At 37.3% G+C, this 15,129-nt stretch overlaps 1 protein-coding gene across 1 annotated transcript; it reads left to right on the forward strand.

Annotated features, from left to right (window-relative positions):
• The first annotated feature begins 1,258 nt into the window (after positions 1–1,258).
• On the forward strand, positions 1,259–4,178 carry LOC143567692 (E3 ubiquitin protein ligase RIN2-like). Its single transcript, XM_077054049.1, has 11 exons — positions 1,259–1,765; positions 1,886–1,963; positions 2,079–2,165; positions 2,246–2,367; positions 2,445–2,541; positions 2,628–2,733; positions 2,820–2,977; positions 3,059–3,196; positions 3,259–3,326; positions 3,405–3,942; positions 4,030–4,178. The coding sequence occupies exons 1-11, from the start codon at positions 1,526–1,528 to the stop codon at positions 4,084–4,086; spliced, it is 1,689 nt and encodes a 562-aa protein (XP_076910164.1). The 5' UTR covers positions 1,259–1,525; the 3' UTR covers positions 4,087–4,178.
• The last annotated feature ends 10,951 nt before the right edge of the window (positions 4,179–15,129 follow it).

The raw sequence follows: 15,129 nt of genomic DNA on the forward strand, positions 1-15,129 counted from the left end.
AGCCTTGTATGGGAAGATTGTTTAGGCTCGTCGAGCCTTGTGTATTTTTAAATCCTGATATTGTGTATTTTTATCGATCCGCTCGCAAGCTGCGGATCGATAAAAAGCTTGAAATGAGTTGAGCCTGAGCCTGAGCCTCAAACCTCAAATAAAGCTCGCTTAGTTATCAAGTATGGGAAGATTGTCGTCAAGCCTTAACGAGCCTTGTGTATTTTTAAATTTAGCTGATTTGGACTGCTATGTTTTAGTTTCACGTTACACAACCGAGCTTGAGCCGAGCTTTGGCTCATTTAAGGTTTTCTCAAAGTATATAAAAAATAATAAAACTGTATATAAAGTAATTAATATAACAAACGAGCCGGAGCTGTGCTTGAGCTTGAGAAAACTATCAGGATATTTTTTCAAGTATGCGGTTTGCTTAGGGGTGCAAACGAGCCTAGCCGAGCCACTCGCAAGCTGCTTGAGATCGGATCGATAAAAAGCTTGAAATGAGCTGAGCCTCAAAGCTCGTTTAGTTATCGAGCCCGGGCTCGAGCCTTGTATGGGAAGATTGTTTAGGCTCGTCAAGCCTTAACGAGCCTTGTGTATTTTTAAATATTAGATCTTTTGGACTGCCATGTATTAGTTTCACACTACGCATTCAAGCTCGAGCAGAGCTTTGGCTCATTTAAGGTTTTCTCAAAGTGTGTAAAAATAATAAAACTGTATGTAAAGTAATTTTTAATAAATAATAAACGAGCCGGAGTTGTGCTTGAGCTTGAGAAAACTATCAGGATTTTTTTTCAAGTATGCGGATTGCTTAGGGGTGCAAACAAGCCGAGCCACTCGCAAGCTACTTGAGGTCGGATTGATAAAAAGCTCGAAATGAGTTGAGCCTTATCTAGCCGAGCCTGAGCCTCAAAGCTCGTTTAGTTATCGAGCCCGGGCTCGAGCCTTGTATGGGAAGATTGTTTAGGCTCGTCGAGCCTTAACGAGCCTTGTGTATTTTAAAATATTAGATCTTTTGGACTGCCGTGTATTAATTTCACACTACACATTCAAGCTCGAGCCGAGCTTTGGCTCATTTAAGGTTCTCTCAGAGTATATAAAAATAATGAAATTGTATATAAAGTAATTAATAAATAACAAACGAGCCGGAGCTGTGCTTGAGCTTGAGAAAACGACTCACGAGCCGAGCTCGAGCTTTAGAAAAGGCGCTCAAAACGACCCGAGCTCGAGCTCCAGCTCCAGACCTAGGCTCTAGCGGCTCGGCTTGTTTGCACCCCTAAGTTTGCTATGGTTCTCCATTTTTTATGATATATGCTAATACACAATATATTCTGATGCAGGTTACTTATATTGAGATCAGAACTTATTGATACTTTGAAGGGTCCCTTGGGGAGGTGCACAAACTAACTTATAGTTTGTTATCTTCTCCATAACTTTTGCACAGTGACCAGTTCAGTGGGCAAGGGAGGTAATGTATATTTTTATCTCATGAAATCCTGGAGTTTTAGTTGCCCTAGTGAAATTTTCCTTGTTTTCGATGGGTGTGAGCTATTTATCAATTTCAGCAGCCTGTACGGTGTTGAGCTTTATAGGCCTCCGGTATTGGACCGAACTTTCATATGTGAAACTAAAGTCAGATGGCTTGATGGGTGAAAACCTTCTTCAGCCTGGGCTTGCTAGCCATGTAATGGACCTTTTGTTGGGTTCTTGTACCACATTTGCATTGGTGGTCAATTTTGCTCTCAACGCTTTTATGCTTATCATCTTGACTCTTAAGGTACTTAAGTTTTGTATATCTTGTAAAGTTGTAATTCATAGATAGTCGGCACCTAATGAATATAGATTGTGCTCACTTGTGGCGTATTATTTATGCTTGACCGTATGTTTCTTCATGCAGACAATATTCTTTGTTGAGCTCAATGCATCTGAATCTCGGAAGTTGGTAGAGCGATTAGTTAATTATGTTTTCTATAAGGTAGGCAGTAGTATGATATGATTTTAATTTTTTTGGCTTTATATCTGCGTTGAATATGATGCATTTATGTGTGACAATGAGTTCTTGACTGCTGATTTACTATTGGTTTTCACAGGGAATGTTTCTTCCATCGGTAGTTCCACCAACAATGGTTCATGCAGGATTGTGGTTGACATGGTTGACTCTGTTATGTTCTTTGAAGGTATAATTACTTATTACAGTTTATGATGTTTTCTGTGGGGATGTAACAGATTGGCTAAATTTACTTTTTATCTTGTACAGATGTTTCAGGCTTTAGCCAGGGACCGCCTTGAACGGTTGAATGCCTCTCCTTCTGCAACTCCTGGGACTTACTTTCGTGTATATTGTGTTTTATTGCTGGTTGTCGTTGTCGACATAATCTGGTATTTGCTCAACAATTTCTGCTATTTTAACATTTTCATGCTTCATTGTCTGCTACAAGCTTTACTGTCATTCTCAGGATAAGGACGTGCCTACTCATCTACCAAACAATATCATCACCTGTATTTCTGTTATTATTCTTTGAGCCTCTTAGTATTGCTTTCGAAACACTACAGGTACATTAATCGATTTCATCTTTCCTAATTCCATTTCTCTTTATAGAATACATTTACCGTTCCTTCACGCCTTATGCCGCTCTTAGGCTATTTTGGTTCATGGGTTTCAACTGCTTGATGTATGGCTTCATCACTCAACTGGCAACACCAAAAACTCCAAATTATCAAAGCTTTTGGACATGTCAGCAGCAGGCAAGACATTCATTTTTAACTGCTCTACTATTTGATAGCATACACATTTCTAAACTTCTAATTCGGGACATGATGTATATATGCAGGTTCATTGTGGGAATTGAAGAGTGTTATTATAAGGAATCTTGGTTTTTTTCTAGATATTATGACTTTTCTAATGGCTCTTGGTCATTATGTGCATATCTGGCGGCTTCATGGCATGACTTTTCATCTTGTAGATGCAGTTCTTTTCCTAAATATACGTGTAAGTTCTATAATATCCTCTTTTAATGTGTTGAAGATAAAAATGCTACTTTTGCTTATATTATTTTTATGTCATAGGCAGGCCTTGTTAAGCGCAGTTGCAAAGCGTATCAGAGCGTTTGTTAAGTTAAGGATAGCTTTGGGAACACTTCACGGGGCTCTTCCAGATGCCACATTTGAAGAGATACAAACTTATGACGATGAATGTGCCATTTGTCGGGTAATCATTTAAATTTTTTTTTTGTTTGAAAATATTATCTAATTTTGTTTTGAAACATTTAGGAACCAATGGCCAAGGCTAAGAAGCTCTCATGTAATCATCTTTTTCATCTTTCATGCCTTCGGTCATGGTAACAAACAATTTCACATATCCTTTTTAATTAAAGTTGCTTTAGCATTATGTTGTGATTAATATGCTGATGTGGCAGGTTAGACCAAGGTCTAAGCGACAATTATTCCTGCCCGACTTGTCGTAAACCCCTCTTTATCGGTACACATGAAGGAAACTCTGCACCACATTCTGTTAACGTGTCAAGTGATGAACAACTCGCCCGCCAGCTCAGCTCTACATTTGAACTGCCAAATGATCCTACCGGTGTAGTTAATCAAACTCAGACCCCTTTAGAACATGATGATTGGAGATTTGATGGGACGGGCCCGTCTACATCTATAAGATCCGTGGGCTTGGGCCGAGTCCAAATGGTGATGAGACATCTTGCAGCTGTTGGTGAAACATATGCCCAAAGTGCCCTTGAAGACGCTTCTTGGAATCTGTGGCCTATAAATTCATCTCAAGCTAGCACGTCTACTTCAAACAATCCTTCTACTAGTAACGTCAGACATCGTGGCGGTTCACTTATCAGGTCGGCCCCACGTGTGTCAGATGATGACCTGTCACATTTACTTGCCATGGCTGAAACTGTTCGTGAAGTGCTTCCACATGTCCCCGATGAACTAATATTTAGGGTGTGTTATATGCTAATATGTTCTCATTCATTAAGTTCAGTTTTATTTTTTTAAGGGCAAAGCGTGTTATTGGTTTGACTTGTGCAGGATTTGCAGCGGACAAACTCGGTTTCTGTTACTGTGAATAATCTTCTCCAAATGTAACTGTTGTTTCTCGGTCTCTTCGAAGTAATAACACACAAAAAAGTGTGGTGATGAATGTATGTTCTGTTATAAAGTTAATAGTTTGTTGTATATAGAAAGTCTGAAAAAAATAAGTCAGACAAAAGTGGTCGACCGATATGTTCGAGTTTTTAGGGAAAAAAGAAAACAAGTTTTTAGTTTTGTGTATGATTTTTGTGAATGCTTTGTGTTTGGTGTTGTGCAAGTGGAGTAGTTTAGTGTTGAATAAAAATGATTTACATGTGTGAAACATTTTACTTGAAAGTATTATTATCCTGACGCTTTGGGGCTTCTTGGGTGTGGGAAGCGTCTCATTACACCTGGTCTTACCTCTTTTGTAAATCACCTGTTCCATAACCAGACGAAAAAAGATTATGTGATTTTTTTTTATTATTTTTTTTGTGAAATGTAACTTTTTTATAAATAGACGCTTAAGCGCCATACAAGCCTACTCCATGATCAGGAGCAAAACCAACAAAAATGCTACGCCTGATGCAATTACATGAAATTAAAATTACCCCATTTTGACCGCTCTATTATTTTCCTTTTAGCTCTATGTTTGAAGTTTGAACCAAATGAGACCAATAGACTTAATGTAATCAATAATGTCATCTACCTTCACTTCTTTGTCTCATAACAATTTATCATTTCTCGTTTTTTATATTCGCCAGCACGCTATTATCACCAACCCTTGAGACACCTCTTTTTCTCGATCTCCAATCCCCACCGAATTATGTAGATCCAAAATGTCCCTAACCGAGGAACTGAAGATTGGAGGGACCTTGCACCATCGTCTAATGAAATCCCACACCACCGTCGCCAACATGCAACCTGTAAAAATGTGATGTGTGATTTAATAAAATATCTTGAATTGCTTTCTAAAGTACAAGACCAAATTTGTGATAAATTTAACCATAATGACTAAATATTCAATATGTGATAATTAAGTACGAAATACAAAGTCTAAAGACCAAATGAATCATCCATATTGATGTGAACATCTAGAATGGATACACATAACTGAACGAACACACTTGTAGATGGACCGAGACCAATGATGATCATATATACAGCCAGACCAATGGATCGGACTTGCAATTGGCGGTTAGTGTCCACCATGTTTGAAAAACTATATTACCCAAACCATGCCCTGACCAACGACTCTCAAGAGAAATTAAGACTATGCTTAAGGATGACTTGGTTAGCTTGGGCAATAAATGCGCCAACGGTCATTATCTAGGCCATTATAAATACAAGTTCAACAATCAAGTATTCATTCATTTATTCATTGTTCACCAATCCTTTACTATCCTGCCCGACCTTGGTCACGAGAAGCATCCAACATCATAGGCAAGGTTAACGGCGTCTTTCTCTTTTGGATGATCAAGGTTGTGGTCAATCTATTCCATACGCATACATAAAAATTTTTAGTTTGAAATATTTGATACCGTGACTAAAGAATTAAGAAAACAAGTGTAAATTAAAAACTTCATTAAAGAAAATTAAAAATTACAGAAAGCAAAGAAACAAATTTTACAAAATACATTAATAAAGTTTAAATTTTGTTTATGTTGTTTAAAGTTTAAATAAAAGATTAATTAATTTGGTCAAAGTGGGACAAATCCTTGAAGTGCGAGATTGAGTAATAAACAAGTGAGTCTATGTTTGTTTTGTATCTTCTTGTTTGTGAATGTGAAATATAAATGAATGGTAAAAGTAAAACATGCAACAAAACACGCCACCGTAATTTCTTCAATCAACAAATATGTCTCTACGTTGGTTTCACAAACTTATTTAATTCAATTCTATTTATTAATTCCATTATTATTATTATTATTATTTTTATTATTAAGATAAACTATGAGATTATGGTGAATGCTCGATTATTATTGACAAGCATCATACTCTTATAATTATATATTTATTTATTTAACTCATAAAGAAGATCTTTTGTATATTCATACAATCATACGTAAGGTGCAACTTTTTTGTACTTGTATCCGAGGGCGAAGCTTAATGAGAGCCCGGTGTGGCTTGGGCCCCCCTGCATTTTTACGCAGCACCGGGCTTATGAATTTTTTTCAATATATTTTACTCCCATTTTCGTCCCATTTTCGTTTTCGACTTGGGCTGAAAATTTGAGCCCAGCCCTTAGGGTTTACTGAAAATTTGTACACATAGTGTAAATTTACTCGTTTTCGACTGAAAATTTGAGCCCAGCCCTTATGAATTTTTTTCAATATATTTTAAGTCCGTCACCCCCGACGAATTCATCCTTCATCCAAGCTTCGGCAGTGCTTGTATCTACCTACTACATCATGCTCATACTCTAAATGCAACCATTCAAAATTATGAAACAACCTTCAAAAATAAACTACATACACATACATTTCTACAACCCTACTTCTTTATTACCATTTTTTTTCAGCTAATATATATATTTTTATTCTAATTAAACTGAAACAACACGGTTTAACATCCCTTTAAAACCACTCGCATACCAGCTTCATCATTTCTAGCCACCCAACTCTAACTAACCATGTATAATTGTTTCATAAATCGTTGTCAATCATACATTGTTGGTAAGAGTTGGCGTTACCAAATATGGTAGCAACCTAGTGGTGAAGACGTGGTTGGAAAAAACAAAGGTATTCGTTGAGTGTTTAGAAGGTTATTTGATCTTTTTTTACCAATTCAAATGTGTACGTCAACACGATCAATAGAAAACGTTTGCATGCCAACAAAATTAAAACATAAATTAAAATGTGTTTAGAAGGTTATTTGATCTTCTTGTTTTACAATGACCAAAACACATGTATAAATATCAAACCATCAAAATAATAAAAGTTTATTGATTTGATGATCCTATGTAAAGAGCCCAATAATATTAGGCCACTGGGGGTGGTCCGTTATAGGTGGCCATCACGCGTGATGGTCATTGGAACACCGCCGCCGGTCCTCCCATCACGCGTGATGCAGGGCCGGCCGTGATGGCCATCACGCACTCAAATTCAATTCGACCGTTACATGTGACCGTTGAGGAGATAAAAAAAACTTAATTAACCTATATAAATATAATCGAATCCATCTTCAAATCCAACTCAAATCTAACTCAAATCCTCTACTACAAACAACATTCTAACATCACACAAATGGAGGGTTCAAAGAAACGTGGTTCGGGTTTAAAGAAAAACCAATCCCGACCAAAGGTTCGACAAAATCTTGGCGAGCCGGCGAGATTCCGATTACAAGATGAACCCGACACAACCCAACCATTCCAACAACAACCTTGTCAACCACAACCTTTTCAACCACAACCGTTCCAAAACCAACAATTTCAATCTCAAACATTTAATTCACCGTTTTCATCGACACCATATCAAAACCAACCGTTTATTCCACATTTTTCTAGCCAAATATTTCAAAATAATCCTTTTGAAACGTTTCAATCTCAACCGTCACATACGTCCGTCGATCCTTTAGAGGATAACAATGTTATACATCAATTTACACGTACTTTTCGTGATGAAGACGACGATGTGGATGAAGACGACGATGAAGATGAACCCGCGGAGGAGGATGCCATCGTCCGTAGACCTTGGTCGTCCGCGGAGGAGGTCACCTTGACCAAGGCTTATTTACACGCATCCGAAACAAAAAAAACACGGAAACCAACAAAAACGAGATATGTTATGAAGACGTGTTATTGCACATTTCGAAAAACTTCCCAGTGCAACCAATCGAAAAATGGATAAAATGACTTCCAGGTGGGGAGATTTGAATAGAAAAATGTCAAAATTTAATGCTTGCTACATCCAATTGGTAATTATTTTTTTAAATTCATTAGTTAATTTTTTTTTATAATTTATTACTTTATTTTTACAATTTTGATATATATATATTTTTTGAAATGTTTTGTAGAGCCGAGATCCACAAAGCGGAGCGAGCGAGGCGACTATCATAAAGAACGCCTTGAGCAATTATACCAAGATTTTCCGATATAAATCTTTTCCCCACTTGGATGCATGGGAGATTGCGAGACACCACCCGAAGTGGGAACCGGTTCCGGTGGTCGACATGGACGGACCGACGGCTCCAAGGAAAAAAGGATCTTCTTCAAAAAGATCAAAAACTTCTGATTCTGGGAACTACACGTCTACCGACGGCTTGTCAAGCAACACGCCGAACATGAACTTGAACGATCAACCTGGAGACGATCCCGACGAAGACACACCCACACCCACACGGCCGCATCGCAAGAAAAGTGGGGAATCGTCAAGATTAGGAAAGGAAATAGTGGCCGAGGACTTCAACGAATACAAGTCGGCTAAGTTGGCGGAAATGGTCGAGACGAAGGAGCGAAAGCAACTAGCTCTTGCTTCAAAATTAAAACGTGACGAGGCGTATATCAACCATTTGAATGAAAACCAAAAAAACGCCGATTTAACATTCATCGTACAACCGCACGAACATCTTAACAAACCCTTTAGATCGATCCTACTTCAACGCAAACGCGAGCTATGCGAGAAGTGGGGTTGGGAAGCGCCGTAGGTTTTTTTTTGTCGGTTTTTTTAATTTATTTAATCTTGTTTTATTTTTTATTTAATTTAAGCTTGTTTTAGTATTTATTGTAAAAAAAAAAATTCCATCACACCACCACCCCCACCCCCACCAAAATTTCATCACTAGTGATGGAAAATGGTGGGGTGAGATGGCACACCGTGATTGATGGGAGCAAGTGATAGTTTAGGCTGAGGGGTGTGGGGGGCGCGAGAGGGGGCGTGAGTGGGGGCGCCAGCCAATAATATTGTGACGTGTGGCAGAGAGAGAAACTTGATAAGATGGGTGTTGGTAGTGGTGATGGCGCCCCGGGCCATGGTGTGGAGGGGCGCGAGAGGGGGCGCGAGCGGTTTATTTTTTTATTTTTTTATAAATGTATTAAAAAAACGTATTATTAAAAAAACAAGAAATTATTTAAAAAAACACACATTTTTTTGAAAATTCATATAATAAAAAAAACATACTAAAAATTAAACAAACAATAATATTTAATAATAAAACTAATCTAATACAAGATCCTCTGGTCGCCTCGCCCACAAATGTTCAACCAACTCATGTCGAAGATCCCCGTGTATCTCACGGCTCTTGATATTTGCAATGTTATGAAGTTTTTGTTGATCACTGATTGTGGACGGTTGTGGCGGAATGTCACCTTGGTAGTTTTGGCATATAGCTTTGCCCTCGTCTTCTAACGTCATGTTGTGTAGGATAAGACACGTGTAGACGACGTCCATTATCCTCTCCCGAGTCCAATAACGTATCGGGTTCGCCAGAACATAATATTGTTTTTTTATAGCTCCAAAAGCTCTTTCAATATCTTTTCTAGCAGACTCTTGCTTCTTCGTAAAATACTTCCGTTTGTCGGCGACTGGATCTGTAAAAGCTTGAACTAACACAGCCCATTCGTTGTAAATACCATCGACCAGATAGTACCCGTACTTGAAGAGTTCTTCATTTGCAACAAAAGATTGAGGTGGTTCAACCCCGTCGATAAGGTCGTTGATCAAATGTGACTGATCGATAACATTAAGGTCGTTATTTGACCCAGCAACACCAAAAAAAACATGCCAAAACCAAAGATCCTGTGACACCGCCGCCTCAAGTATGAGGGTCGGCCCTTCATGATCACCACGGTGGAACTGACCTCGCCAGGCCGTTGGACACATAGCCCATCCAACATGCGTACAATCGATGCTACCTAGCATCCCAGGAAAACCATGTTTTTCTGCGTGCACCTCATATATGCGTTGGATGTCATACGTTGTAGGTTTACGCAGATATCTCCGAGCGTAAGTCGATATGACTCCTACGTACAATATATATTAAAAAATGTAATAAATATTTAATAAAAAGTAAAATTAATGTTTTTTACCTTGGCAGAAAAAATGAAGGGATTCACGTGCAACCCTTTTCGACATCTGTAAATACTCATCCAAAGCGTCCGACGAGATGCCGTACGCTAGTTGACGGATAGCAGCCGTGCATTTTTGAAGAGGGGTAAAACCGGGAAGACCCCTAGCATCCTCCCTTTGTTGGAAAAAGGGATACCGTGCCTCTAAATCACTCGCTATACGCGTGAACAATTGCCTGCTCATTCGAAAACGAGTTCAAAAATCCGACTCCGCGTATACCGGTTGAGGGCTAAAATAATGCCTCATCAAAGTATCGTTAGCACCCGATCGATCACGATCACGAGGTGGTGCTCTAACCCTCGGGAGTCGGGGTTGATGGGCTTGATTTTGCAAGAGATTTACCACGGCTGCGGTCAAAACTCCCCCTACATGAAGAAGCAAATCATCCTCTTCGGAGGAGTCGGAATCAGACGAGTACGACGACATTATTTTTTAAAAAAAAAATGTGACGATGGGTTGTTTGGAGAGTGAAGTTGTGTTTGATATGGTAAAAATGGGTTGATTTAGGGGTATTATATAGGATTTTGTAAAGGTTTTTTTAAAAAAGTTTGAAAGAAATGGGTAATATATAGGAAGTGTTGTATAAAGAAATGGGTAAGTTTGGTGTTTTTTGAAGTTGTGTTAAAGTGTTGTATAAAATGGGTAATATATAGTAGTAGAAAATTTTTTTTTTTTAAATATTAAGAGCCAACGGCTCATTTTATATTTCAAACGGCTATATTCACAAAACCCCATGCACCCTCACGCGCAACAGCTCCCGCGAGCCCCCTGGCGCCTGCATCGTTTTCCGCTCTCGCGCCCCTCTCGCGCCCCTATCGCGCCTCGGTGGTGTGGTGCTCGCGCCCCGGGGCGCGATCGTCTGGCCTCTTGCGCCCTTCCTAGCGCTCCACACCCCTCAGCCTTATAAACCACCCCCACCCCCACCCCCTAAGCAAAAATAGCTAGAACCAAGAGTTGGACCAGATGTGTGAAAGTGATAGTTGAAGGACAATGGGGGACAAGATGGCACATCACTTTCTTGATCTTGTGAATAGTTGGTACTTTGGAGTTCACAAGTCTCATCAAACCCTTTATTTGCATGTGTGTTCAACGTTACTTTTATATTTGCTCAACAAAACTAGATCAATTTTAATTTAAACTACACCACTTAGAAAGATATAATTAAATAACTACTAGCAGGGAAATATATTAAACGGTTTAAAACTATCCTAAAAGTAAGCTCTTCAAGTTTGTTTTACATAATGTTTCATGTCTAACACGAGTTCTAAAATCGCACACTTTGAGAGGTTAGTAAGTGAAAGCTCTATCTACCACGTGACAGTGAGGTGATAACTCCACTCCATAACACTATATATAAGAGCTAGATTATCGGAAGTAGATTGGTTGTATTGATGTAGATTTCAATTTTGATAATTTTGTAATGGCGTATTGTGTAGTATTGTTCTCCCTTGTTGATACATTTTATTATTATTATTATTATTATTATTATTATTATTATTATTATGTCTTTGTCGTTAAAAATACGTACTCCTGCTCTATTTTTTATTATTTATCCCTTACTTGTGACCTAGTGGTAGGAGGCTTGGGTTCTTCAATGGAGACTCAAGTTCGAATATTACTTGTGTCATATTTGGGTGGATATTGGCAATGAAATATTTAAACTAGGCCTTGTGCAAAGGTTGTCAGTTTAAATCCTGAGCCCACCCGTGTTTCGTCTCACCGTGTGTTACGCCAGAGAGTTATGCTCTTGTGTTGGCACAACGATTGTCAAGTGGCAGTCGGCGGTATGGTTTCCCGAGGGAACACCCAAGCCAAACTCTAAAGCCAGCGTGACCCAATTAAGACAACATAGTCTTGCTAGAGTGGGGCATCGGGGCTCTCCAAATTTGGAGAGTGCGATAGACAAAATATAAGAAAGTCGCCGTTCTAAAAAAAGTGAGTAGTTATGGTCGAAATAATTTTAAAATATTAATTTAAAATTTTTAGTGGTCTAAATGTCTAATTACACCTCTATTGTAATAGCTTCCCGTTACAAAAATCACTATTTCGTCTCACTTATAAAGCGCGGTTTGTAAGTTGAGAAGTTGTAAACTATTTTAAACCAAGTGTCAAGTTAACTCCTATATATATTTATTATTATTGCAAACTTCAAACTTGTGAAACAACTAGCTAATTAAGTATGGCCTTTCTAGTTTCATTCTCCTCCTTCCTACTTATAATTTGCATGCATTTCTCAAATGCTCGTCTTCTTCCTCCCGCGGCCGCCATCGTTAACCTTTCTTCTAATCTCCAGGTTACTCACTTTATCTAAAACTATATAAATTTAATGTTTGATCGATATTTTCGTGTCATAATCATACTTATTGTAACCTATACAGGTTTCCTAAAAGGCAACTCAAAATGAACCTCATGTGACACCATCTCCAAATAATGAATATGGAGAATTAGCACAAGATAAGAAGATTGATCGTCGGGTATTTAAAGAAGGTTCGTCACGCAACGAACATCTTGGTGTGCTTTATTCGGATTATGCAAGGCCAAGAACGCGTCCTCCCTCGCACAACTAATTAATCGGTTAATTCATGTTTAGATTTTAACATTTGATTATAGAGATTTATAGTCTATAGATCATAAGACATATGCAAACATGCATGACAACTTTGGACTAAAAGTTTTTTTTTTATTTTGATGATAATTAAGTTTGTTACTTTGTTAGTTAGTTACTAAAATGATTTTGTGTAATTGGTCATATGTTGAAGACAAGACACAATATATGTTAATATAGATACATATGAATTTGCTAATTGCTAAAGCTTGTTTGATAGTTGCGTGTATTGGAGTATATTAGACATTATTAGTGTGAGCTCACGGGTTACCTTATAAGTCTTTAGGGGTTTTGTCATAATCTCTATAGATTGTATGACAACGTTAATCAATAAACGATACAGTATTTATCATTATCTTACAAGATATATCGTTTTCCTAAATGAGAATAATATGATTAATATGCAGGAAGTGAAGTTGTTGAATCTTCTTCCTCTCATGATCATGTGGCTTTGCTAAAGGGAAAACATTTTAAGGTAATTAATTAATTTATTAATATAAGTTTTTAACTAAATTATTTCTAAATAATAACATTTTAATTTACTAATAGAAATGAACACACCTTGGTAATAGAGAGAAGGCTCCCATAAAGTAAGGAAACTTTTGATCAAATTTTTGTCCTCTGACTTTGACCATGTAACCTTTTATCTTGCTTCAAGATAAAATTAATAATTTTATGTAAATGCATCAAGAATTTACATGTGAAAAAAAAAACAAAGAATGACATTGTTCTTGATGTATATGTAGGATACAAAAATGTCTTCTTTACCTCAATCTTTTGAAGATGAAGAGGTTATTGATCCCGCGAATGATGATGATGTTGTGGTGATGGATTATGATTTTCCTCGACGAAAGACACCGATTCATAAAAAATGATCGAGTTATTTGTTTTGTATGCATGTTCATGTATACACCAAATATTTTTGCGCATGTGTTCAATGCTAAAACCAACTTTAAGTATAAAATTGAAAACTATATATATATATATATATGATATAATTACACGTTATGTTCAATATAGAGTGAGCTAAATGACTATATAATTGTCTTATGTGTCACTAAATGAATCATTGTAGCATTTATAACATCTTTACTTTAAATCCAAGCACAAATTCACATTATGTTTGACCAATAAACATATCATTCATATAATGTTTTCTAATGAAATGAACTCGAAACAAATTAGGTATTTGGAGTGGTGGTGTGATAACAATTAAGCCAAGGATTTGGACATCCAATTTTCGATAGAAATATATTTTAAGTGTCATGTTTGTGTTATTAGACTCTAGCATGTGCGAAAGTGAAATAATGAACCCTTGAAACTATCTAACCGTAAAGTAAGAGTCTAATATCCTGATTGTCGATTAAGGAACCCTTCATACCAAATCGTAAATCAATTTATGAGATTATCGAAGCTCAAAATTGATTTCTCATGGACGACTTCTCAAAATAACACTATTTTGCAATTAATTTCTCTCCTAGAACATTGACGAACCTGCATTATATTAGCTTGGTTATATATGTCCGTCGGATATTCAGTTTAAAACCAATTAAACCAAACCGAACCCATTTAAACCCGAACCAAATTACTTATTTGGTTTTCGGTTCGATTAAGTCCAATCTAAATAAACCATCATAATAAATCAATCTAAGGTTGGTTTGAAAACAAAACCCTAATTGCATACTCTCATTATACGCATTGATTCAAACAACGGTTGGGTGTTTTCGATATCAGGTATATCTTCATACATGATATAATAATTTAATGCCTGAATGAAACTCAAATTATTATTATTTAAAAAAAAATATTAGACCCAATTTCAAAACATCATGGGTCAAATTTCGTTGGCCCAAAAATTAGTAGCCCGGTTGGTAAAACCCAAGAAACCGAAAACCGACAGTTTTGAAAAACCAAAAAACCGAAACTATAGTTTTCGGTTCGGTTTTAGCCCAAAACCGCACCATGCACACCCCTAGAGGTGGGATGGTGGTTAGCGGTCCCTTGCAAAATAGCAGTGTCAGATTACTATAAATGTTACTTATTACATATGCTTCACGTTTTATATATTATATAAATTTTACATGATATTAAAATTACTGTTATCTCACCGCGATAACCTATATATCTCAAATAGCAGCCCTTGATCGCTATTTGATTTTGGCCCGCTTTAACCACGTAGGTTATATCTGCGTGTTTGTCTAGATCAGTAAAAACCTAAAATCCTGGACGCCTCATTGTATGTTGATCATCCTGGCATGTGTCATTAGTTAAAACTATATCCTTACATAGCTCATAAGCTCAAATTTGTATAGAAATACATTTTTAAATTGTCTATGTTCTGCTTGAAGTTTCTTTCCTAAATCTGTAGTGCAAAGTGGTGACTGGTGAGGGTTCAGGTCGGATTATGCGCAAATGGTTTAACTTACGGGTGTAAGAGTTTACTGTTTA

Source organism: Bidens hawaiensis, unplaced genomic scaffold, assembly GCF_021521415.1.
Source record: "Bidens hawaiensis isolate Kalapana, Puna unplaced genomic scaffold, B.hawaiensis_p1.1 tig00023609_1, whole genome shotgun sequence".
NCBI classification, from domain to species: Eukaryota; Viridiplantae; Streptophyta; class Magnoliopsida; order Asterales; family Asteraceae; genus Bidens; species Bidens hawaiensis.